General features: G+C 45.9%; 3 protein-coding genes and 3 non-coding genes across 7 annotated transcripts; all 6 read left to right on the top strand.

The window, feature by feature from the left end:
* Nucleotides 1–322: 322 nt before the first annotated feature.
* mfhas1 (multifunctional ROCO family signaling regulator 1) lies at nucleotides 323–14,906 on the top strand. Its single transcript, XM_003965463.3, has 3 exons — nucleotides 323–3,763; nucleotides 13,260–13,570; nucleotides 13,698–14,906. The coding sequence occupies exons 1-2, from the start codon at nucleotides 820–822 to the stop codon at nucleotides 13,388–13,390; spliced, it is 3,075 nt and encodes a 1,024-aa protein (XP_003965512.1). The 5' UTR covers nucleotides 323–819; the 3' UTR covers nucleotides 13,391–13,570; nucleotides 13,698–14,906.
* Nucleotides 14,907–15,162: 256 nt separating this feature from the next.
* Nucleotides 15,163–17,187, top strand: rpl17 (ribosomal protein L17). The gene is made up of 7 exons (XM_003965375.3): nucleotides 15,163–15,230; nucleotides 15,652–15,701; nucleotides 15,875–15,915; nucleotides 16,185–16,319; nucleotides 16,501–16,599; nucleotides 16,731–16,922; nucleotides 17,108–17,187. Exons 2-7 carry the CDS (start codon nucleotides 15,662–15,664, stop codon nucleotides 17,153–17,155), a joined length of 555 nt encoding a protein of 184 aa, XP_003965424.1. The 5' UTR covers nucleotides 15,163–15,230; nucleotides 15,652–15,661; the 3' UTR covers nucleotides 17,156–17,187.
* Nucleotides 15,744–15,811, top strand: LOC115250264 (small nucleolar RNA SNORD58). Its single transcript, XR_003888848.1, has one exon. It is a non-coding gene; the product is annotated as a small nucleolar RNA SNORD58 (small nucleolar RNA).
* On the top strand, nucleotides 16,369–16,434 carry LOC115250269 (small nucleolar RNA SNORD58). Its single transcript, XR_003888853.1, has one exon. It is a non-coding gene; the product is annotated as a small nucleolar RNA SNORD58 (small nucleolar RNA).
* LOC115250270 (small nucleolar RNA SNORD58) lies at nucleotides 16,975–17,041 on the top strand. The gene has a single exon (XR_003888854.1). It is a non-coding gene; the product is annotated as a small nucleolar RNA SNORD58 (small nucleolar RNA).
* A 1,439-nt stretch (nucleotides 17,188–18,626) lies between the features above and the next one.
* Nucleotides 18,627–21,224, top strand: nkx6.1 (NK6 homeobox 1). 2 transcript variants are annotated; one of them, XM_029837992.1, is made up of 3 exons: nucleotides 18,627–19,885; nucleotides 20,042–20,214; nucleotides 20,447–21,224. In XM_029837992.1, exons 1-3 carry the CDS (start codon nucleotides 19,291–19,293, stop codon nucleotides 20,690–20,692), a joined length of 1,014 nt encoding a protein of 337 aa, XP_029693852.1. In that variant the 5' UTR covers nucleotides 18,627–19,290; the 3' UTR covers nucleotides 20,693–21,224. The 2 variants fall into 2 exon arrangements, with proteins under 2 accessions (XP_029693852.1, XP_003979334.1); XM_003979285.3 differs by having other exon boundaries at nucleotides 18,633–19,831.
* The last annotated feature ends 4,288 nt before the right edge of the window (nucleotides 21,225–25,512 follow it).

Genomic DNA, 25,512 nt, shown 5'->3' with positions numbered 1-25,512 from the left:
TAATTCAAGATCAAAATACATGCAACTTATCATGGAAGATGTGGATATTTATATCCAAAATCTATACATGTATTTTTTTTTAAAAACCCAAAACAAACATTGTTACATTCATGAACTTTGTATAACTGTCCCGTATTATAACAAGATCTAAACAACTTTTTACATGAGTAAAAGCGGTACATTGTGCGTTAAAGTTCCCTCTCAGATGATTTTTTTCAGATGATTTCGCACATGCTCTTGTTTGGAACTAATACAAAGTATCAAATGTCAGCAATCGACAGATATTTTGCATTATTTTCCTATATTTATCACCATTGTGTCGTTGCAGAGGCAGTTTTAACTGCGTGAGGGGGGCCACACTATCTCCCCCCTCTCCGCACGGCAGGAGGGAGGAGAAAGGGAGTGTTCGGCTGTCTGACGCAGTGTGGGTGAGCGGCTGCTCCCGCCTCGCTTTCATTCCCTGTTCCCAGCAAGGTTCGGCTGGTCGGGAACACCGTGCTACGCGCCATAGCGCACAGATCCGAGAAGGGGGCATGTTTTTGCGACGTGGAGTCCAGGGTCAGAGGGAGCGGATGCGCGCCATCGCCCCGTGGATATGACCCGGAGCTTCAACGGCGGTGGATTGTTTTCATTGTGTGCTGAGTTGCGCAGGAGAAAGGATGTCTCCACAGCCTCGGACCCTCCTCCCGTCCGCGACTGAAAGCTCGCCGATTTCTCGACCCAGATCGACTACTATCTCCTCTGCGCTGGAGGCTTTATTGTTCGGGAGCGCGCTGATATTCGAGGCACACCGTCCGACATGCCGCCAGCTCAGCATCCATGAAAACTCTCAATGAAAACAAGGAGGAGGAGGCGGAGGGTTTCGGCTGCAGCGCCATGGAGGATAAGGAGAACAAACTGAAAACGGTCAGGTTGTGGAGGGATGCCGCCCTCCGCTCCAGGAAGCTGAGGAGCAACCTGCGGCAGCTCACACTGTGCTCCAAAGATGACCAGATCGTTCTGCCGGAGGACATAGCTGAGATAGAGCTGCTCAACCTGGGCAACAACTCTCTCCACGAGCTGCCAGATGGGTTGGGATCCACCCTCAACAACCTGCGCATCCTTGTCCTCCGCAGGAACAGGTTCACAGCGGTTCCCCGTGCGGTGTTTGAATTGGGCCAGCTGGTGGAATTAGACATGAGCCATAACTGTCTGAGAAGCCTGTCTGAAGACGTGGGTCAGCTGAAAGGGCTGAAGAAGCTGTGCATCAGTCACAACAAAATCCAACATCTACCGCTTCAGATCGCAGCGCTTCAGCTTTTGGAGGAGCTCGACATCAGCTTCAATGACCTGCATGATATCCCCAGGTTCTTCTCCAGTCTCGTCAACCTGCGGACCCTGGACGCCGATCACAACAAGTTGAACCAGTTCCCTCCTGAAATCCTAGCCCTCGGTAGCCTGGAGGAGCTCGACTGCTCTGGGAACAAGTTTGAAAGCTTACCGGCTGACATCATGAAGTTAAAATTCCTTAAAATCCTCTGGCTCAGTAGCCTTCACATTCCAATCCTACCTGACACGTTCTGCCAACTCCAAAACCTAGAGAGCCTGATGCTGGATGGAAATAACCTTTCTGCACTGCCTGTCAATTTTGGTCAACTGCAAAGTTTGAAGATGCTCAATTTGTCCTCCAACAAGTTTGAGAGTTTCCCGGATGTCATTCTGAGCATCACCGGATTAGAGGAGCTTTACCTGAGCAGGAATAAACTTTCTCATATTCCCGAGGAAATCGGACACCTGGAGAAATTGGACAATCTTTGGCTGGACAACAACAACATCACATATCTTCCAGATTCCATTGTGGATCTGGAAATGTTGGAGGAACTTGTTTTACAGGGTAATCAAATAGCCATACTTCCAGATAATTTTGGGAAGCTGTCCAGAGTGAATATCTGGAAGGTGAAAGATAATCCACTCATTCAACCACCATATGAGGTCTGTATGAAGGGTATCCCTTACATTGCAGCCTATCAGAAGGAACTCGCAAATTCCCAACTCGCTGTAAAGCCACGGCTGAAACTGGTCTTGATGGGGACGAAAAGTGCTGGGAAATCCCAGCTCAGACAGAGCTTGGTGAGCACACAACAAGACCCGAAAAGAATCCAGGGAAACAAAGGCATTGAAGTCACTAACTGGGTGGCAGACACTGATAGCCAGCTTACATTTCTAGTATATGATCTGTCAGGGAAGCAAAACTATGACCTCATTAAACCCTTCTTCCTCTCTGCCGGTGCTCTGTACACTCTTGTGGTGAATCTTAAAGCATATTCTCCCAGGAACTTTTATGCTCATGTTGGGTATTTCCTCCACCTCCTGAATGCAAAAGTACCCCATGCAGTAGTGTGCCTCGTGGGAACCCACACAGACCTGTGTGCAGAGGAGGAAGTAGAGGAGAAGACTCTGGACATTCACAGACAGATCGGCCTACAGGAGCAGAGGGACATCCAGAGTTTGAAGAGTCTGGCCCTGCTAGTTGATCAGGCTCTGGAGCAGGGCTACAGTGTCCGTTCATCTAGCCCTCATGTCCTTTTCTATGGAGTCTCTGACAGGAATCTGAGGCGAAGGAAGTCCCAGCTTCAGTACATGCTGAACCACCGGCTGCAGATTTTGTCCCCTTTACTTGGTGTCAGCTGCACCGAGACCCAGAGAAACATTCAGAGGTTAAAGGAAAAACTCATGTCTATGGTGGAGAACAGGGAGATCTTTCCTAATTTGCATCGCGTCCTGCCAAAGTCCTGGCAGATGCTGGAGGAGTTGCACTTTAAGTCCAAAGACCTGTGGCTGTCATGGTGGGACTCGGCCCGGTTGGGCCTCCAGTCAGGTCTCACAGAGGACCGCCTTCAGAGCGCCTTATCCTACCTGCACGAGAGTGGGAAGTTGCTCTATTTTGAGGACAGCCTCACCCTAAAGGACTATGTATTTCATAATCTTCCAAGGTTCATTGAAATTCTCAATGTTTTCTTCCAGAGGGATGAGTCAACTCTGTTAGATAGGCTCCTCTCTGAGGGAGAGAGGGGGGACAAGGGGAGGGTCAGTTTAGTTATAGAGGATGAGAAGGGGGAGAACCTCAGGGTGACCCATCTGCAGCATCTTGTGGAAGGCTTCCTCCAGCAGGGGCTTTTACCATCCAACATCATCCGACTGCTCCTCAGACCACTCATTCAGACCCAGCAGGATCTCCACCTAATCATGGAGCTGCTGGAGAAGATGGGGATCTGCTACTGCATCAATAAACCACGCAGCAAACCCCTGAATGGATCCACAGCCTGGTACAAGTTCCCCAGCTACATCAGCAACGATGAGCCCGAAGTGGAGGCCTCCAGTGCTGGCTCGCTGCCTCTGTGCCACTTTTTCTCTGTAGAGCAGCTGCACATTCAGTACAGCTTCCCTTTCCTGTTTCCTCCTGGACTGTTTGCACGCTTCAGTGTGCAGATCAACAGCCACGTGGTTCAGAGGTCAGACGGCAGGTATCAGATCTTTGCCTATCGAGGTAAAGTCCCTGTGGTGATCAGCCACATGCCCTCCAAAGGGAAACTACAGGCGGAGACTCTGTCCATCGCCAGCCAAGCCTCGCTGCCCAACATCTGGACTGCGTGGCAGGCCATTACTCCACTGGTGGAGGAGCTGAACACGCTGCTGCAGGAGTGGCCTGGCCTGTATTACACTGTACAGATTCTGTGTTCCAAGTGCCTCAAGAGAGGGTCGACCAGCCCACATGCCTTTCCAGGTAAGTAGATTATCCTAACTTGACGGGGAAGACGTCATGTCAGTAGCCTAGGCGTAGTTTCTGTAAATTCCCAAAAATGATGAAAGTGTTTCATATGTGATTCTTGATTACAACTCCAGACTACACTCTTGTCTGGAGTGGCGCTCACACTGGTCCGTGTGTGTAAGTTAAGTAGTTTCGCATAAGAATTTTGATGATGATAAACTCTTCTGGGAAGCCATCATTGTGAGTGGGGGCGTTAGAAAGGCAGGCTAGGGATGTTGGGTTAGAGGAGGGGGTGGGGGTGGGGGTACAGGGGCAGAGATAATCCTGGTGTGGTAATGGATTAGGTCATCATGATGGGCTGGCCTGTTTTTACTGCATGGTTAAAATGAGCCTGGGTTATGATGTCATGGCTTTAACCTGACCCCAGTGTTGATCTCAGACCAGTCATGGACCAGGCAAATGTGGTTTTATTTCATTAAAACAAGGAAGACCTTAATGAGTTGACATGTTCATCGCTGAACTCAATAAAAACACGTCAGTCTTATGCTGGTTCTGCGATTCCAAACATTTCCAGTTCGGCTCCAACAGAATCCACCCAACTGTTTCTCCAAAGATCGCAGATTAACATGTTGCGTCTTGTTTAAAGCTGATGTGTAAAGTCAACAATACAGCACAACGACGACATTGTTTGCTCAGCTATGGTTTTTACTGCACCAGAGCTGTTGCTAGGCAACAATAAAATGCCTTCTTCCTCAAAAAATAAAATCACATGGCTATGGTCTTTTATGTCATGATGTTAGGATAATTTCCTAGCTTAGCTTTCTTTAGCTCCCTTAACATTGGAGAGTCTCTCCTCAGAGGTGTTCACACTGCTGCGGATCCTCAGTTGGACTTTTTCTGAAGTCCTTAAGCAGAACTCTTCCGTTCCGTTCTGCTTTTCTAAAGGGTCATGATGGACTCTTTGGAACTGGGGATTTTACGAACAGGCCGTTAATGTTTTATAGCTTTAACAAAAGTGTTAGCTCGGCAGAAGGGGCCCATGTCTGTCAACATGACAAAGAAATGTTTCTCTATTGTGGCGTCTGACCCCGGATGTGGTAAAACAGTTTCACTATAAACACGCAGTGATAAGAGCAGTGAGGTTTAATGAATCGCTTCATAGCTGCAGTGTTCTCTGGAACTGATAAGAGTCTGGATCAGAGAGATTTCTTTTTCTTCCCGCTCAGGCAGTGAACGAGAATCCTTTATAGTTCTTCTCGTAGGGGCTGAAGAAAGGAAACAGCTCAGCATTTAATCACAGATTGTTTGCAGGCAGCTGTGCAGGAATTTCCTCACAGTGTCATGTGATGGATTAGATCTTAATTCAGTAGAAACCTCACCGATTAGCTCAAGGAGACCTGCTGCGTGGAAATAAGGACTGTGAGGTCGAGTCAGTTGATGTGGAAGGTCTCATCACGCCATCCTTTGATGTGTGATTTCAGAGGCGATGACAATGACACCACCTTTATTAATTATTGACACACAATGATAAGATTTATCTGTATTTCTCTCCTCTAATCACCACCACACAACACAGACGCTATTTGTATGCACGGGTGGGGCGACACATTCAATTCCGTATACTTACGCCTCATGAATCACACTAGCGTTCAAATAGTTCCCATTCAAATAGTTCCTATTTTTAAAGTCAGGCCCAATGTTTTAATATGTACCGGTTACTGTACACGTGTATCCTCTGACTCTCTCTCTCTCTCTCACACACACACACACACACACACACACACACACACACACACACTTCTGTAACGTGCAGAGTGTTTAACTTGGCCTTTTATGGACAAGATCTTTGTGTGCTGCCCGCTGATGCAGAGTTTGGCTCCCTGGCTTCCAACAGACCAAACACAGGTCGTCTCCTGTTGGAGTTTCTAGATTCTTCTATCAAACCTTTGATTTTTTCTATCCGTTTTATCTTATTTATGTGTTTCCTTCCTTCGGGCTTTCTCAGCCTTGCTCCTCTGTGTGTGATGGTGCAAAGCGCTGGTGAACCTGAGGAAAGGCACCAAAGCCGACCTATATGTATATCTGATTTAATTCTAATGTGTTTCAGCAACCTGGGCTTTTTCAGATCTTTTACTCTTTCGCTCTGTTCATCCGTACATGCAGAACAAAGCAGGTGTACAGCATCCAGTAACAACTCTCAAATCTGTCTATCTAATACTGATGTGGTGACACGTGATGTCATCTAACTACCAGATCCCAAACTTAGTCAGCACTTTCTCGGTGGATCTCTGGTCGACTCTCCGCTGCGCCTCTTAACTCTGTTTGCCAGATCAGTCGGGATTAAAGCGAGCCGCAGCTTCAGTGGATGAACAGCAAGCCAGAGCGGATTGAACTCACAGCAGTTTAGAGGACTGGCCTCAACCCCAGGCGCTGTGTTGTTTTCAGCCACACATGTGCAGGTTGGTGGTAAATCTGGGCCCATATGGATACGTTGTCCGGTACCGACTTAGAGGAAACCCGAGGTAACAGTGGCGATGATGCAAACTGAGAGGAGAGCAGGAGTCAAAATAAGGAGACAAAGACAAAGGTTGAAGCATCCTTTCTTGTCATGGTCACTGCTTTGTCCTTTGAGCACATAAACTCAGATTAAGGTGTAAAATATAACACATGGTGAGAGGGGATGAGGGACCATCTCACACAAGGTTTCATAGATGAAAGATTTGTAAACCCTGTATGGGGGGGGGGGGGGGTGTAGAGCACAAGGAAATTGTGCTCTGAATTTAGCAGAATTGTGTAAAGTGAGTTCTTTGGCTGGATGACTTTGCATTAGTAACTCGTGGCCACGGGCATAAAGGAGCTGTTGTTACGGAAACAAAGTCCTGGGGAAAAAAACAACAGTTTGTGGATCAGCTGAGGTGCTAATCTTCCTTCGCAGTATAACGTCACAAATACTGCCAAGGTCCTTTTACTCTAAGTATTAACGGACGGCCCAAGAAAGTTTAATAAGATACATGTGGAAAAGTGGACTTATATCATCTCAAAAGGGGGGTCAAAGCATCTTTGACCGCCCTCTGGTGGCTGACTGCCGTAGTGGAATAGGCTCCGCCCTCCTCCCATATTTTAAACATCTCCAATTTTGTTTTCCGTCCTCGTCAGTAGTCATTATGTTGCGGTTTATCTGGATATATGCGTGAAAGGTCATGATTGACAGGTAAACAGAATTAATCCGTGCATAGGTGTGGACCTAATAATAGACATGACGCTAGCTAAACCTTAGGGTAAAAGAGCCAGATCGCTGTGCGCCGTAGCCTTTGCTTAGCTTAGTTGTCCGAGCGTAATGTGCTGAGGGGTAATCTTGTAGAGAGGATCAGAATCCTGTTACATCACCCCGCGCTGAGGCCGTTGTCTTCCCTCAGCCACGTGACAGGAGACACCGGATCAATGGGTGGGTCCGTCATGGCGGTTAGTTGCTAAACACCTCCGCCGACTTCACCTGAGCTGTGATGTCAGAGAAACACAAGCTTCCCCGTTTGTTTTGGTCTGCAAATAGACACATATTTCTGGGACTATGGGATATATCCCATATATATTGAGGAAAGGAGGCTGCTGCTGCATATCGAATGTACCCCTTTGAGACCTGAGACACAATTTCGCAATGCCAGAGGGCTCAGCAGTCAATGAAAAGGGAAAACAATGCGAAATATTTGAGGGGGAAAAACCCTCTACTACAATGGAAGTAATTAGTGCCACCAGTTCTGTGCTATGCACCATACGTTGCATGGTTGAGTCTGTAACGACCAGTCAACATCCTCCTCCTCTTCCTCCGCTCGTCAAACAACAAACCTTTTGTGCGTTGTACATCATTAACGCTCGTTGCTTGTTGTTTTTTTAACTGAACGGGGGAAATGCAGTTTATGAGGACGTTGACCAGGCTGTCAGTGTCTTGCGGTCATTGTCACTGCAGAGCTACTGTGAACAATGTGCACAGTTGTGCTCGAACAACGTGGTTTTTATAACGTGTGAACTGGACAATATTGCTGTTGTCAGGGTGACCCACAGAGAAACAGTGTGCAGCAGTGCTAAGACACACATGCTAACATGCTGTTTCAGCACGACTCGATATGTGCGTCCAAATAAAAGAGGTTTGTTTTGTCCATTTTAATGATAATAAATAATAATAAATACACCGACTGGAGAACCTTTGATTACAGTTTATTCGATGCAAGATTAAGTTGTCGGCTTTACTCTGCTGCTGACCTTTTTGGCCTGAGTTTAACACCATCTTCAGTGGTTTCAAATCACAGTTTCTATTCTTATGAGGGAGTCCTCGTGGACGTGAGGACGGATGTGTCGTCCCTGTCAACAGGCCTGAAGCCGTTCAGCTGCCACCGGCCGAACGATCTGTCCTCTCGCAGCGGCGTGCAGCCCGGTCAGGTGACATGTTGAACGGAGCAACCTGATAATCAAGTGTCCAGAAGTTAGATGACTTGGCAAATTAAAGCATTTGCATCTCATTTATTGGACAATTTGCAAGTGGGACTTGTTTAAATCCCTGGATGTGATTATGTAACACCCCTGCGAGCTCATGTGAACACAGGCTGCAGGGTCCAGAGGTCAAGGTTCTATTCTAAGAAGTTCTGCAGATGGAGTTTGAAGACCCTGTGGACCGATGATGCTCGTTTATTTGGAACTTGGACAGTGAAAAGTGCTGTAATGACGGCTCTGCCGCTAAAGGCAGCCTCGCGGCTAAAGAAAAACCGTGAATACAATGACGAGTCCACAAACCTGCATTTATTTTGCCGTGAAGCTACTCGAGCGGAGAGTGACTCACAGATCCCGGCTAACCACCACGATGCCGTTTATCCTATTACAGCACAGATGTTCTAAACAACGGAGCACACACACGGTTTTACAGAGCAACCTGGAGCTTTGTGGGGACGGACAGACGTGCATCAGACTAAAACTCGTGTTTGTGGTCAAACTGTGAGTCTTTGGAATGTCAACAAGCGGGTTATTAGTCATGAGCGCCAAAAAAACCCTCCTCAAATTTCAGTTCCCCTTTGAAAGCCTGAGAAATTCCTTGAATTCTTTGTCATTTTCGCAGCCTCTCAGATAAAAGGCTGTAATTTAAAGGCTCAATCCTGATAAAAGACAGCGCACACGCAGGTAGGCTGGCCTCTGGGACCCTTGAGCGACTGGTTTGAGATATTTCTGGTCGGCTTTCCACGCAGTGGAAGGAGGCCGCGCATTCCTGAGGATCTGTGGCTGTACAGCTGCTGATCACAGGGGATTATCAACTGTAGTCTGTTAGACACTGACCGAGGCCGAGTCTCTGAGCCTAATCCAGGCGACTGATTCTGCTCCATTTCACATATCCCGTCTTCTTTTTTTCCCCCCTCGCTCCAGCCTGAGATCTCAGCTGTGTCGACACATTCACGTTCACCCTGGGTTCGGCGAGAGTCGGCAAATATTTGATGTAAAGTGGCGCTCGGCCATTATTAAAAAGGTGTCCGGTCGACTGGTTTCTGTGTAATGTTGACCCTGTTTTCGTTGATTTGAGTGCGGGTGCACACTGGGGGCGCCGAGCTCCTGTTGCTCCCTGTTATTTGAGTTGTGGAGCTGCAGTAAAAGGCCACAGCAAAGCTCCAGGAGATGTGTGAAAGATATCATTTCATCGGCGCTCCCGGAGCCCCGCCGGGGTGTGCGGGAGCCTCTCCTGTTAGTCTCTGTCTCGGGTTTCCACAGAACCGTCCTGTAAGCGAGCGGATGAGCCCAAACGACTTGTGAGCATCGTGGCTGGTGGTGGAGAGGCGACTGCTCGCCGTTGGATGTTCCACAAGCTGTAAAAAGGCGTACAAAGAACTGCCATCTGAGCACGTTAGCCTTTTTTTGCACGGCGTTGATTGTGTGCTGGGTTTGATCCTGTTTCAACACATTACAGCGTTAATCCTCCAGCTGAGCCCTCGGCCTCTGACCGTCTCCCGGCAGCTGCTGCGCCCTCCGCTCCTCCGTCCGTCCGTCTGTCGCGCCGCAAACTGACACGTATAAACAGACCCAAACCAAATCAAAGATTCCGAACGGTCCGGATTCTCTGCGCCGTTTGTGCGTCTGCAACCGGAGCTGCGGACTATTTGTGGAGCGACTGGGTGGCGACTGATTACTGACTGTCAGGTCGGGTTTGACTGGGGTCAATCTGGTGGAGGTGAACTCGCGTGTGTCAGGGAGGTCAACCAGGTTCAGCTTTCAACATTGGACAGAACTGTTATACTTTAGTTACTCAAGTAAAGGAAAATACCACATATCCTGGAGGTATTCATCATGTATGATGCAGCTGTGCTGTTAAAGGCACGCTGAGATAGCCGTCAGCAGCTCGCCTTCGTTTCACCGTGTAACCATGGAAACAAAAAGATATCCCGCAGATTACTTTTATTAGTTCCATCCTAGATGAGGCCAGAAAAAAATCAAGTCCACTAAGTTGGATCAGATTTTTCTCTAAGCCGATTAAACACATATGATTTTTCTATTTTTTGTTCTTGTGGCCACCTGCCTAACAGGATGTTTCCATCAGAACGGAGGACCCGGCAGAGGCCGACGTTGTCACCACACTCAGGCTTCCTCCTCCTTCAGATGGATCGCTATTTTAAGTCAAAGAGTAAATATTTAAACACCAACAGGGGCTGCAGGCGTGATACTACACCAGGGTTTTTTCATTTAAATTCACAGAAGTTGAGATTTACCCCCCCAGCACCTCTTTTTTAACCCTCTGATGCTTTTGAAGAGCATGTTGGGGATGTGAGCCCCCAACCTCTAAAGCAGGGAGGTTGGTTGGATGTTTTTTTAGCTCAGAATTCCTTAAAATCCTTCGGTTCCTCCACGCCAGACCCGTCACAATAGAGCAGGAAGTTCGCTGGGATGCCTCGGCTCCGTTTATGAATGAAGCTCAATGTGATTCTTTCGCTGTTTTTCTTTTCCAACTATCCAGCGTCCCAGTGGGAGTTTCCTGGAGGCAGGAAAAGGGGAGCCGGGGGTGGCGTGGGCGGGTGGGGGTGGGGGGGTGGGGGGGGTAGTGTAAATGATGTGAGAAGTGTGCATTCCTGCTTGGTCCTGTCAGGTTATTGTCAGTCACTGAAAGGCAGACGAGGTGGGGAGGAGGAAGCAGTTTGGAGGATGTGACCCAGTTCAGGACACACAGCTGGATGTGTGAGCTGTCAGCTGCTTCCACTAATGAAAAACACGTTTGACTCGCGGCGCCGCAGGAGCGGATCCTCCGCCGGTGGTGAAAGATCGACCCCACCCAGGGTGAATTCATCAGGTGTCAAAGTCTGAAATCACCCTGGTGAACAGGTTCATCTAAATTCTTTCTGGAGGTTGTTTCCTGTGAAGAACACCTGCAGACGTTAACTCAGGGCTCAAAAATCCTCATCGCATTCCTCTGTGCTTTCAGGTGAAAACCTCCGTCGGGGTTGTTTGGGGTGAGCGCTGTTTGTCGTATGTTTTCCACCTTCGTAGAAACTTTCTTTCCAGGCTGAAGCTCTGACGATGTGGACTGGAACATTTACAGTAACTGCACAAGTGAAGCCAGAGGGAGCTGAAACGATCAATAACGCTAATGGTATAAATGCTGCTGCAGACTCTCACTGTGTGTGTGTGTGTGTGCGTGTGTGTCTGTGTCTGTGTGTGAGAGATGACTCCTCCAGAGTGTGGTTTATTCCATCAGGAAGTGTTACTCATCAGGATATAACAGCCAGACAGTTCGATTTTAATGGTGTTGCATATTTATACAGGCAGACTTCTCCGTGTTGAATGTCTGTGTGTAAAATGTACTTGCTTTTCCCTAAATTAAAGCTCAAATTACAACAAATAATTCAAAAGTGAAGAAAAGTGCCACATGTTTTTCTCTGAATTTCATGATGTTTAAGAAGCATCTTGCAGTTTAAATGACTGATAGATTTATGGATATGATCCATACTGGTAACACTAGTGATTAGTAATATGATCCTTATCAGTCTTGAGGAGAATAAGCCACGTGGTTTGAAAAATTCAGAGAAAAAAAACAACTCCTCATTTCTGAAGGTCACTGGCGGTCGCGTCCTCTAGTGGTGGGCGGTGGTACCGACCCGTTTAATGCAATTCAATTCTTATTTCGTATCCTTTTTGCCTTGGATTTTATTCCAATTTTTAATAACTCCTGGAATAAATCCGGGTTATAATGATCTGTGCTTTTGGCTCTGCAGACAAACTGGAGGAGAGTCAGAGGCTGGATTAGAATGTGTGTATGATTTTGGTTAAGAAAGCAGGTCAGTGCATGTGTGTGTGTGTGTGTGTGTGTGTGTGTGTGTGTGTGTGTGTGTGTGTGTGTGTGTGTGTTTGATAAACCCCGATCAGAATGAGTCCTGTTGATTTTGTCACTGAGCTGCACATGTCCTGGAAAATCAAGGTATTAATGTAAATATAATCCAGGCTGTGAAGAATAACCTCTGGTATTGAGCCGCTCTCTGCGTGACAGTCAGATTAGTAAATAAACTGCACTTTGCAATAAAGTGCAATGAAACTAAAACACCTTTAAACAGCAGGTACGCGTAGCACCTGATTAAATTGCCTTCGTTAGCTTCATTAGCTCCTGAAGCTTTGATGCTAGGTTGCGTGTGATGGAGGATTCAGCCTGGTTCCTGATGCAGGAGGTACATGGGCAGATGTAGCCGTCTGAGACAAGGGCAGATTAAGGTCATTAAGCCGGGACAGCCCTCTTGTTTGATAACACGGACCGCTAAAGGAAGAAGAAAATAGGCCAGGGCGTGTGTGTGTGTGTGTGTCTCAGCCTCTGTTGACAGAAGCTGTCTGGGTATTGTAGCTCAAGGAAAAGCCCCAGGAAGCACCAAGAATTAGGGGATGTGCTTTAGTTTATACTGGTGTAAACTTTCTCATATTTTATCTTATTTCAAACTTAAATGGAGCAGGAATGTCTAAATAATGGATATCTGCTGTGACAACTCTGGACTCTGTGCACAGGAAACTAGAGATGAGGCACACAGACGACTCAGGCTGTCATCTTAGATGTCATCTTTCTACATCAGGGCGAAATATTTGATCCTCATTTAGATTGATTGTCTTTTTTAAAAATACTCTTTTACTTGTTTTTGTTAGCATACATGTAAAAGCTGATATGCTGCAGAATAAAAAAAAAGGGTTTGAAGGAATTATGGTCCAAATATGCAGGTGTGCAGCTGTCAAATCATCTGTGCTCTTCTGTGGTTGGTTAGCAGAGCTTGTAGAAGCTAATTTTCTGCCTGCAAGTCTGAGAAGAGGGTAAATAAATGAGGGTTTGCTCCTCAACTCTGCCCAACATCTGTGTAACGACCAGCTAGGAACAGTCTCTACAGACATAGGGCGACGCAGCGCCCCCTACTGGGAAATGTCGGGACGCGCGCACGTTTGTAAACAGGTCGATAGCTTTGGGAAATGCTCGTGTCTGTCCTGCCCGCTCATTGTAACCGTGTCTTCTATGTTGCAGGTGAGCTGCTGAGCCAGCCGCGGCCCGAAGGGCTGACCGAGATCGTTTGTCCAAAGAACGGCTCCGAACGCGTCAACGTGGCTCTGGTTTACCCACCGATGCCAACCGCGCTTAGCCCCTCACCGAAATGACCCGAATGTCCGGACTGTGGCTTATGGGCCTCCCCAATCACCAGGGCCTCTGCCTCCGCTTCCACTTCAGTGTATTCTTCTAAGCCTTCTTTATTAGACTGCTTCATGCACCTTCAACAACCCCTCCCCCCACCCTTAATGCTGAAGGCTGCACAGCAACGCTGGCTAGTTCCTAAAAATGTGAGTTCACCTGTGATTGTGTAGGAAACTACAGTCGGAAAAATGGAATCGATATTTAAAGCAGCTCTAGTGGCTTCAGTTACAAATTGGAGGTCGATATTAAGTGGACGTTTTGCTCTGTTTCCAGGTTCCGTCGGGTGCCTCACGCTGGCGACGCCGAACCCAACAAGCACAAAGTGCAGCTTGAGCTGGGCTGTAGTCCCGTCACTGACCCACCGTGACCCACCAGCTCCTGTTTTCGGACCTGAACCTGCTGCCTCGACTATTTTGCATTTGAAAAATGTAGCTTGAACATTTTGAAAAAAAAATATCTGTAAACACTTTATGGATTTTCAGTTGTTTTGAGCGTTGGGAAACTTAGAAGGAGCTGACTGGACTTTCCTGGCGCCTCCCGGCTGAGAAACGTCGCAATATCTGCAACGTCAACGTCAACTTCATGGCCGATTCTGAACAAAGCAGGAAAATGTGCAAACGTGCTGAGTTTCAGTTATCAAGGAGATCCTCTGCTGCTTCCACGTGTACATATCTTGTCCATGCTCACATTTGAAGACAGACTGGGGCTGTTATTGTGTCTGTATTCACTTAAATGCAGCTGCAGGAATCATTCCAGCTGTCAAAGAAGCATGGAGCCAATGTAGCCTAGTTAGCTTAGCCTAGCTTAGAGAAGGACAGAAAATTCATGATCCTGATTGCAGCTAAAATCAATAGGTGGACATAACTATGTAGTTGCATACTGGGTTGACCTTTGTTTCACCTCTGCTGAATTCTTGAGGCAGACGAAGGTGGACGTGGACTGACACGGCTACGTCTCCCCTCTGGGACGACGGGGGCAACTGTCCCTCACCACACATACATTGATTCACAACTACAGTCATTCACTCTGCTGCACTGTTGCTTGGTCGAGCATGTGATCAGCTGTTCCCTGAAAAATGATGTAAAATTAAAAAAATCTTTTATGCAAAAGATGAGGAATTTGTACAGACACTTATTGACACGGTCCTCTAGGAGCTTCGATCCTGAAACCGTGGGAAGAGGTGGAAAACTGCATCAGGTCTTTTTCCAGGCTGTTTTTCTTTTAATTATATTTCTGGATGTATCTCACAAATGCTGAACTCTGTTGGGAGGACTTTTTTTGTCTGATGTAAATAATATCTTTATTTTTGTATGTTGACCCCCTCCAGCTTGGACATTATTTACAGTGCAATGTTGTGCCTGACTCACGGTGAGAGTGCACATAAGGTTGTTTTTTTTTGTTTTTTTGTAATGTAGCTAAATCCAACATTTCACAGTGCAACATGAAATACCAAATAAAAATAAACCAATAAATGCTTTAGTACCACTCTAGAGTGTTTATTAATATTATTTATTAATACTGCGTTGCTATTACTGTCTACTGGTAATTATTTCCCAGCTTTTTCCTCTTCAACTTTACCGGACCCTCCAGTATTTACTAATACTTATTTACGCAGGCTGCAGGCTTCACAAACGCTAAATATAAAGTCGTTTTATAGTGCAGATGTCGCCATCTAGTGTCCAAATAGCGTCATTACATGCTTTTTACATTTCCCCTCCCATCCTGCAGGGGGCAGTCAACCCCACGAGAATCAGAATAACCGCAGCGTTGCCCTCGCTTCTTCCTCTTCCTTCTGCGGCCTCAGAGGTAGGAGACTAGTCCAGCATATGAAGACAAGAATCTATGTTTAATCTTTACTAAATCTTTACCATCCTGCTTTCACGGCGTTGCTGATCTATACATCAGTGTTAGACGCATCAAAAGATGTTAGATGTTTCGATATAGAGCCGGCGTTTCAGTTTTAACTGGGTTTTTGTGAGGATGCCGGTTTGCGCGTCATGGATCCGCCATGTTGGCACGATTAGATGATAAATTAACTAAATTAAGACTTCTTTACTGTTTAACCCGGGTTCTATGGTGTTACGTCTGCTCATAAAATCAATCGTCTCGGTGGCAATCGCGACATTTGGGTTGCGCTGCCAACTCAAGCTAATGCTAACGTGGCTAACATATATACCAACCTTGGGAGTTTTCCTTGAGTACTGACCACATGTTTCTCTCCCCGCAGATATCTGAAAATGGTCCGCTACTCTCTCGACCCCGAGAACCCGACGAAATGTGAGTAAATGTTGAGATTCATTTGCTAAAACCTTTGCGCGGATGCCGTGATGACTTCTTAGGACACCTTTGGATGATCCATGAAAATAAAACCGAATAACCTGAGCAAACACGTGTTGCAAGAATATTTGTATGTTATTAGAGCTCCTTCTAATACTTCACATGTATTTCAGCATGCAAGTCGAGGGGCTCCAACCTCCGGGTTCACTTCAAGGTAAGATTTTTTTGACATTTGGTCCTATTAGGTTACTAAACCTCAGGTTCAGGTATTTAAAACGATGTTTTCAAGTATCCATTTAAACTACATGTCAGTTGCTAGAATGTGAGCCAGCTGTTGTGTGTATTCTATGTACTGTATCATTACCATTCATTTAAAACTCATCACAGCAGATTCTGAGAATGTCCCCTTTCCATCAGAATTCCTCACCTCCTGCCTTTTCTCTGTGCAGCTGTAGCTGATGTTTGCTTGTTTTGACCCACCAGAACACCCGTGAGACAGCCCAGGCCATCAAGGGCATGCACATCCGCAAGGCTAACAAATACCTGAGGGACGTCGTCGTCAAACACCAGTGCGTCCCCTTCCGTCGCTACAATGGCGGCGTCGGCAGGTGTGCCCAGGTGGGTTCAAGGAGTTCTCTTTAAGACAGGTTATTGGTGTTTGAGGAAGCTGCAGTGATGACCATCTTAGGACACCTTTGGATAAAAGATGAAACTAATCATTTGTCTGAGCTCCTTCTGAGGACACGCTGACTCTTCCTGTCACACAGAAATGGCTGCTGACATTTGTTTTCTTCTCAAGGCCAAACAGTTCGGTTGGACTCAGGGGCGCTGGCCCAAGAAGAGTGCCGAGTTCCTTCTGCACATGCTTAAAAATGCTGAGAGCAACGCTGAGCTGAAGGTACGGCAACACGTTTCTTATTCTAAGGTTGTGAATCTCGAGGAAACGGGAAGTGTTTAACTTTTTGCTGTTGCGAGGCATATTTGGCCCACTCTGGTTCTCACGGGTTTTCTGGACGGGTTTGTTTCCAGGGCCTGGATGTGGACTCTCTGGTCATCGAACACATCCAGGTCAACAAGGCCCCCAAGATGAGGAGACGCACGTATCGCGCTCACGGCCGCATCAACCCCTACATGAGCTCTCCCTGCCACATCGAGATGATCCTGACCGAAAAGGAGCAGATCGTCCCCAAACCAGAGGAGGAGATCGCCCAGAAGAAAAAGGTACGAGTGCGTGGGCGACCAGGGCGTCCAGACGGGCCGTGTCCCACAGATGTTGCACTGATGACCACTTAGGACACCTTTGGATGAACCATGAAAACAAACCGTTGAACCTGAGCAGCACGCCTGCGCTTTGAACGGGCGCCGTTTCTGCCCGTGTGGCCACTAACGCTGCGTTTGCTCCGCAGGTTTCACAGAAGAAGCTGAAGAAGCAGAAACTGATGGCACGGGAGTGAATCTGAATAAAAGTCAACACTTGTTAATAACAGTTGAGCGTCGGGCTTCTTATTTTTACGCCTTTTGACCAACTCGGCTGCTGAGATCTTGAGTGAACTTTAATATCAAACGCTCACAATAATGGGCAAATTTAGAGGTGAATAATATCCACAATGTTTCTTTCTGTTTAGAATAAAATTGACCACTGGGTTTTTCATTGTCCTAAATTTATGATCAGAATTTCAATGCACTGTTCACCCACTTGGAGTAAATGCTCATTAAAAAACGGCCCTCGTTGGCCATAATTTTTATACAGGAAATAGGTTTGACCAACGCAGGTGGGAACACAGGTGAATATTCCTGGAAGGTCAAAAAACGCTGGTTCTGACAGCCCTGTTTAAAAGTAATGTGCTAGTCTTGGATATGTCCCCTGGTAAAAATTGCTTTTCACGTATTGCAAATAAGTTAAAATATTAAATGTTGGTTACTACAGTTTTACGGTGCTTCGTGGTCATGTGTTGCCCCACATTCCACAAAAGAACCCACTTTGCAATATCTCAAAGTTTGAATTTTTGAGAATGATTCAGGAAATCTGGGCGGATTCGGTTGGAGATTAAAATAAATAGATTGGAATTGTCCGCGACACCTCAATTAGATCGTTAATTGATGGTTTTCTTGGCGTTGCAATCCTTCAAATCACCACGGGGGGTCGCCATTGTTCCAACGTTTGGCCTTTACTGGGGCAACGCGCTTTTCTCATGGAGAGAACAACACGATCTCCCACTGATAGTGAGAGATTGTCACAATTACACTATTTTTTATCACAGTAAAATAATTGATACGACACGATCAGCTGAACTAAGATAGCGACGTTGATTTTTCCCTCTTAACCGTTTTAACCTTAACAAAGGGACGCTTAAATCATTAGGTGATAAATAGCAATGTCAAAAGCTTTTGAATTAAACTGCGTTAAAAGTGTATTGAAAGTGCCTTTTTTGCACTTAGAAATACAGTACAAACATTTCTGTTTGGTGGTAGATTTTACTTTACACGCAATAAAAATATGAATTTCAAGACTTCAGGCAATTAGGAGCTATGAGACATGGATAAATTACCTGAATGTGCAATAGTTACAGTTACGTATACATTCGAATAAAAACCCAACCAACTTAAAGGATATTTGTCCACGTTTTTTTTAAATTTTAAATTCCCTTAAACTATTTCATGTGCAGCACACAGGTGACATGATCTTTAGGCTAACATGTTTTAGTTGGACAAATCATAGCTTTGTCAAATAATTAGAAGATATATTATTGAATTCCAGAAAACTGACTAATAATCTGTCTTCACGGTGGAGTAATTCTCTATATTGCAGTAAAAGGACAAAAAGGCCTTATCATTTATGCTCTCTCTCCGTTTCTCGACAAAATATGTGTCAATGTAGAATTAATTCTTTAGTTCTTTATTTCGTATTGCAAATACTTTACATTTGAGTGCCCTAGAAATCTAAAGATAGAACACCGATGATTTAACGTAACTTAAGTGTTTTAGTAATCATATAAATCGGCTTGATCATGATCATTAAGTAGTTTGCTGTCTCCTTACACATAACAGCTAATGATGCTCATTCAAACATCATCACGGTTCTGCGCTGACCTTTAAAAAAGACCCACAAGTCCATGAAATCTTAAAGATTATTTCACCTTCGAGTGTCCGGGCCGATCGGCTCAGCCAATCAGCGGGCTCGCAGGGCCTGACGTCACCGCCCTCTCAGCCAATAGGAGCAGAGGGAGCCCTTGTGCTCCGCGCTTCCTCCTCTGAAAGTTTGGACTTGGAGGTAATAGACAGAAGGAGCAGATGATCATGTTTTATTATCTCACACAACTTGTTCAGCTGAGCAGACAAAGTGTGTTTTCTCGCCCCCTTGTAAAGTGGACCCGGAGCCGCCTGGCCCTGCGGAGGACCCTCACCCATCACCTCTTTCGGCTTCTGGGGTTTGCGCGTTGAATATTTGTGATCGGGCTGTCAGTTTGATCTTGACATGGGCTTTGAGAGCGACTCTAGAGAGGATCTGGTCTTTGTTTAGTCTGGACACTTTCAGGGCCCTAAAGAGCCAGAGAAAGCTGCTCCAGAGCTCCCGGATCCCGTAGTGGTAATGTTAGCGGTGGGTCAGATGGACGGGTCCCGACAGAGCGCCTTCCTCCTCAGCACCCCTCCTTTGGCAGCTCTGCACAGCATGACCGAGATGAAGACCCCGCTGTACCCGGCGTACCCGCTCTCCTCCACCTCGCCGGCCACCACCTCCCCAAACCCTGGCGGCATGGCGGTGTCCTCCCCCGGAATCAAAAGCTCCGCGGTGCTGTCCTCGGGGCTCGCTTCTCCGCAGCAGTCCTCCTCCGCCACCCCTCACGGGATCAATGACATCCTCAACCGGCCCGCGGCCACCATCGCCGGGGCCGCGGCGGCCGCCGTCGCCGCCGCCTCCTCCTCGACGGGGATTCTATCGGGGCTCCCGCGGTTCAGCAGCCTCAGCCCGCCGCCTCCTCCCGGACTTTACTTCAGCCCCGGCGCGGCGGCGGTGGCGGTGGCCCGGTACCCGAAGCCGTTGGCGGACCTCCCGGGGAGGACGCCGATCTTCTGGCCGGGAGTCATGCAGAGTCCGCACTGGAGGGACGCCAGATTTGCGTGTTCGCCCCGTGAGTGTGTGTGTTGGCTGAAACACATTCCCGAGCTTCTCATAAATGAATGTGGTAAATTAAAACCAGATTAAACGAGATGATATTTCTATCAGGATATTCTCACCCCCCCTTGCATCCTTTTATTTTGTCTTAATATAGTAAACTTAATATAAAAGTTGTGAATCGGTGGAACTTCTATCTGATGCAGCATCTTGTGTGTGATTTCAGATCAGAATTCCGTGTTACTGGACAAAGACGGCAAAAGGAAACACACGCGGCCCACGTTTTCTGGACAGCAGATATTTGCGCTGGAAAAGACTTTTGAGCAGACGAAATATCTGGCGGGGCCCGAGAGAGCGCGGCTGGCTTATTCCCTGGGAATGACCGAGAGCCAAGTCAAGGTAGAAGGAAGATTCCTGATGATTTCTGTCGTCATTTCCCGAATATCCCCACAATCATCCAAACGCACAACGTCGTTCCTTTAATTAAAATGCCATTTTACGCAGGAGGCCTCCGCGCTTCCATGTGATCGGGACGTTTTATTTCCCATTTTCTACGTTTTTCAACTGTCTCCCTTTGATGTGACATGGAAAAAACGATGATGCGTGTGTGTGTGTGTGTGTGTGTGCGCAGGTTTGGTTTCAGAACAGAAGAACCAAATGGAGGAAAAAGCACGCAGCCGAGATGGCCACGGCCAAGAAGAAGCAGGACTCGGAGACCGAGAGGCTGAAGGGCAGCTCGGACAACGAGGACGAGGACGACGACTACAACAAGCCTCTGGATCCCAACTCGGACGACGAGAAGATCACACAGCTGCTGAAGAAACACAAACCGGGCTCGGCGCTGCTGCTGCACACGTCGGAGAACGACAGCTCCTAATTCACGGCGACGTTTTTATATTTCGTGGTGGAAACGAGACGGACTCTCGGAGCGGGACGCTTCTGGCTTTCACCCTAGAATTCAATTTTTATTGTTATTATTATTATTTTTTTTTTTGCACGTTGACGGGAACGCTAATGTATCCGGACAAGGTGAGGAGACGAACCAAGATTTTGTGGTTTCGTTCTGAAAACGCGGACTGAGGACGAAACTTGTAAATATAAAACGCGAGTCGTATCCATAGAAACGATCGGCTGTGAATAACTTATGTTTCTTTTTTTCTGTACCTTCAGTTATTATTATTTTTCTTCGTAAATAACCGCAAGTCTTCTTTCCGAAGTCTTGTTTTCGTGGGCCAGCGAAGGCCTCTCGACGCACCAATCTCGGACCCTGAACGCACCGCAACGCACCTGTACACGCAGATAATTCCCGCATTTTTATTTATATGTTTTCAGTTGTGACCGACGCCTGCGCACTTGTGTATATTGGCAGGTTAATGTAATGCACTTTTATTTAATAAAAACTGAAAGGTCTGCTTGTTGTTTCCAGCCCGTAAATGTTAATTAATGCAGGTATAGAATTAATTGGTGACAGATTGATTAATGAATTAATTATCTGCGGGCTAAAATAAGCACAGCTCTCATTCGCTTGGCTGTAATTAATCCTGATTATTATTATTATTATTATTATTATTATTATTGGTTTTAAGTGTCATATCTCACTACCCACAGGCTTTTAAAATATCTTTACAAGATGATCATCTAAAATCGGCCCGTGCGTGATTTTAGCTTCTATTTTCCTCGAGAAATTGAAGCCAGTGAACATGACAGATGTTGTTAGGTCGGTGATCTCATTCCCAGTCGATCACACGCGGATCCAGATGTGGCTGCAGCCGCAGGTCACGTGTGCCAGCATAAACCAGCGCGTAAAAGCCGTTTTGAGGGACAGACAGATGTTTGTGGCGCGTTCCCGGCGGGCCTCAGCCGCAGATCGGTGCACGTTTGCGGGCTTTTGCCGCAGAACACGCAGGACAGATTTGAAGCATTTCGATTTTATTAAAGGACGTGAACAAAAACACTCAGAAATTGACCACAAACAAACAAAAAAGCTTTTTATCCCAGAAAAACAGCACATTTGTTTGTTAGGAGGTGCAATTTTCTTCTCTGAAGGACGTTGGTATTTTAAAGAAGACAGTCGTTTTATTTGAATTTATCTGATTTTAATCAGATTTTGAAGGGATAGTTGTTGCTAAATTGTATTTTTCTGATTTCAAACAAAGTTCCGATCTTCTAAACGTCATTTTAAGATCTAAAAAGATGCTATTGGTATCTTACTGATGGAATATATTCGAACCTAAAACCCTGATCTGTCGACCAGTAGGACAGAGTTCAGTGAGTTAAACACGAACATAATTTGTAATAAATTCCCTTTGACCTCACTATAATTAAATGATTCTCCAGCTGAGTCGCTTCCAACCAACTGATGCTGATCTTTCGTGATTTATCTTGTTCCAGCTCCAGCTTTTTTGTTTTTGGTCAAAATCTGAAAGGCCACAAAAGCTGGAGAAGCTTCGTGAAGGCTGGTGTCCACTAAAAATTAGGATTTGAGTTTTTTTTGTGGCAAACACAAATTATTTTGTATAAAAATACCAATTTGCTAAATCATTGATGATTCTATCAAAGTACATCGAGGTTATTCTCAGCTTCTCCTTAATTCAAGTTAAAAGTTCGGTTAATTCACCCACTTATTTTGTTTTTCAGCTTTCGTCGAAAGAAATATTAAAATAATAAATATTATATTATAATATAAATAATATAATATAAAATATATTTTAGGTCTTTTCTTTTAAAAAAAGGACACAGGAAATAAAGTATCTATATATAATGGTTAATATATTTAAATCAAAAATCCCATTAAGAACGTGCAGACGTTTCCATGGTGACGGTTATTAACGTGTGTCTCTGAGGATGAAGAGCACAGAAGAACTTCAACAGCTTCCGTTTATTTGGATACACAACAAACTCGACTAATCTCCATCTAAATGAATAATAACAACTGTTATTTAAATATTTTAGCCCATTAATCTCATTAATCTGAATCTTTTATTCTCTCATAAGTGTATGAATATATTTGCTTCTTTTTTGTAAATAAAATTATTTATTTAAATGTTAATGTTTTCTAGCATTTAATATTTTACATTGACTTTTTTTTCTTCAAACAAACAGCTTTTACAGATTCGGCCAAAATTTCTAAAAACATAAAAGAATGTTGCTGCTGAGGTTTGTGTTTTTAAAGCCAAAATCAGTTTTTTCTTTGCTTCACCGAATTTTATGTTTGATTTTAAAACAACAACAACCCTGAAATGGCAGATTCAAGCTCGGTCTTTTCTTAAATCTCAAATAATCTAAAAAAACTCACTTTAATTGAAGTCATTAAAGCCAGGGTTGGTCAGCGAGACAATAAAAAAGAAATGATCGTATAAATGTTTTTATATTACTGACAACCTCCAGCAGAACCTAAACAGGAAGTGCTCCTTTGAAAGGACATAAAATGATACACTCTTGAGTAAACCTCGTGTTTAAATGTCCAACTTTTAGCGAAGGCGCTGTGGCTAATGCTAAGAATTAGGGAGCGTCAGTCAGAGCGCCATTCCAGCCGCCATTTTAGAGGGCGACGGCGGCGTGTTGGATGTTTCGGATTCACTTTTGTGAGACGGCGGAGACGCATCATTTAACTTTATGCGTGCCGGTGCTGCCAAAGTCGTTTCCGAGGCGCTAACGTTGACGCCGTCGGCACTGTGCGTCTCCAGGCGGAGTTAACAAGCTCTCTGTTGACTCCAGCTGCGGGCGAACATCACTTTTATGTGTTCCAGGTGTGACCAGCACGTCCCCAGCCCCACGGTCACCCACCGCGCCATCTGTTCCGCCACTTCCTGTGCCATCGCTAGCTTTTCTCTCCGCGCGCCAACGCTTCATCCCGCGTTTGTGGATCACATGACCTGGATCACTGGGGCTGGGCCCTGATCCCCTTGGTTCTTTCTTGAATTACATTGACCATAAAACAAATGTAAATCCGAACCCGCTGTCTGGTTTGGAACTCAGATTAGACCTCCAGCGTGGGAGTGGGACAACCTGTTGTGATAAACAGCCGACCTGTTAGCCGCCCGCTGCGCTACCTGTTGACTCTGCACTAAATCTTCTCCTGTTTGCCGGCATGACTAATGTGTTAGCGTTGGCCGATCTTTATAAAGAGCCCATTGACGGGCTCTCGGTTGACCGTGTAGTACAAGAGATTACACACAAGGACATGTGTCGCGGTGGGCTGCAGATCCCACAGTCATGAATGCTGCTCTTATCTCCCGGTGCCGCCTGGAGTCCTGTGATAAGGAGTGCCTTGGGATCCTCCATTATGAGAAGCTAACAGGCCCGGCAGCAGCATCCCCTCACACGGCTCCCTTTAAACACACGTCCACGCTTCAGCGAAAACATTGTGGAGCCGCGTTCTTACAGAATTAAATCATTCCCGCTCCCCCGGTGCCACGATCAGCAGCCCAGAGGCTTCCGCCAGTAAAATCACTGTTAATTGCTGTGTTTGCTCCGGCAATTAAATGACAACTTATCTGAGTCATTAAGGGAATCCAGGGCTGATGTGGGCTTTAATAGCAGGTGCTCCTCCAGAGGAGGAGCTCACCTGCTGGCTGCCGTGGATCAACTGATGGAGGAGATATAATCTGTTATCAGCAGGTCCCTCAGCTCTGGGTGCTAACCTCATTTAGTCTTTATTCGGGGATAATCTGCTTTAATGATGTTTCACCTCTTCTCCTGCGTGCTGGTTTGTGAGCAGGTGTCCTCACACGATGAGACCCACCAACAGAAACCACATGTTTGTTCTGACAGACCATCGGTTAACATCTACACACACGCACACACACACACACACACACACACACACACTCAGGTAAACTCTGTCTTGGGCTTATTGAATCAATTTCAAGATCCCAATAAACACATTTGTGCACCATGATGGAGTTGAAAATGATTTTGGGTGGTTTAAGAGGACGTTTTTGTAATTTGTTTTCCATGATGAGCATATTTTTCAAAACTACTAATGTCCTTGTGGCAGTGCATTGTGGGTAATTATAGCAACGATCTCTCCTCGCGGAGGCTCAGTAAATATCCCAATTATTGCCACAGCCCTCAGAACTCCCACACTGGCCTTCAACTCATTTCAGCAAAATTAAGAAACAGTAACTTATGAAAGTGACCTTTTTAAACGTCCAGACTGCTAACCGGCCGTGTGTGAAGTCGCTACTCCGCTCTTTCACGGCCTCCTTTGAGGAGGAAGTTGCAAATATTCCTCATGCTGTGGGAATGAGGTTTGTGGGGGGGAGGGGAGGATGAAGTAATGACACAATGAGCACCTTCAGCAGACTCTGGCAATAAAAAACCCGCCCTCATCACCCGAGTCTTTTGTTCGGAATTTTATTAGCACTAGCCACGCTAAAATAACCTGCTAACGTGTATCACTGTGCAGCAATAATAACCTCCTCAATCATATTTTAAAAGTCACGTCAAGGCGTCCCGCCGTAATTCATCTCTATGCAAATATCTGGGGGTCGGCCCATTAGCGTGTCGCCGCGGGGTTTTTATTAAAATGCATTCTTTGCCGCTCTCTTCCTACTCTGCTCTTATAAAACACGATCCCTGTTGCACAAGAATTATAGCAACTATTAACGTAACATATGGACACCATGCACTCTGCAAATAAAAAGCAACAGATAAAGTGGCAGGGTCAGGCTGGGGGGGGCAAACACTTAGGAG

Source organism: Takifugu rubripes, chromosome 6 (genome assembly GCF_901000725.2).
Source record: "Takifugu rubripes chromosome 6, fTakRub1.2, whole genome shotgun sequence".
Taxonomy (NCBI): Eukaryota; Metazoa; Chordata; class Actinopteri; order Tetraodontiformes; family Tetraodontidae; genus Takifugu; species Takifugu rubripes.
This window is presented reverse-complemented; position numbering and strand designations above follow the sequence as displayed.

Bases quoted from the DNA above. Each gene is read 5' to 3' on its own strand.
- mfhas1 (XM_003965463.3), top strand. From the start codon at position 820: ATGAAAACTCTCAATGAAAACAAGGAGGAGGAGGCGGAGGGTTTCGGC. The intron at 3,764-13,259 runs GTAAGTAGATTA...TCTATGTTGCAG, and splicing joins CAGCCCACATGCCTTTCCAG to GTGAGCTGCTGAGCCAGCCG.
- rpl17 (XM_003965375.3), top strand. From the start codon at position 15,662: ATGGTCCGCTACTCTCTCGACCCCGAGAACCCGACGAAAT. The intron at 16,320-16,500 runs GTGGGTTCAAGG...TTTCTTCTCAAG, and splicing joins GCGTCGGCAGGTGTGCCCAG to GCCAAACAGTTCGGTTGGAC. The intron at 16,923-17,107 runs GTACGAGTGCGT...TTTGCTCCGCAG, and splicing joins AGATCGCCCAGAAGAAAAAG to GTTTCACAGAAGAAGCTGAA.
- nkx6.1 (XM_029837992.1), top strand. From the start codon at position 19,291: ATGTTAGCGGTGGGTCAGATGGACGGGTCCCGACAGAGCGCCTTCCTC. The intron at 19,886-20,041 runs GTAAATTAAAAC...GTGTGATTTCAG, and splicing joins GCTTCTCATAAATGAATGTG to ATCAGAATTCCGTGTTACTG. The intron at 20,215-20,446 runs GTAGAAGGAAGA...GTGTGTGCGCAG, and splicing joins TGACCGAGAGCCAAGTCAAG to GTTTGGTTTCAGAACAGAAG.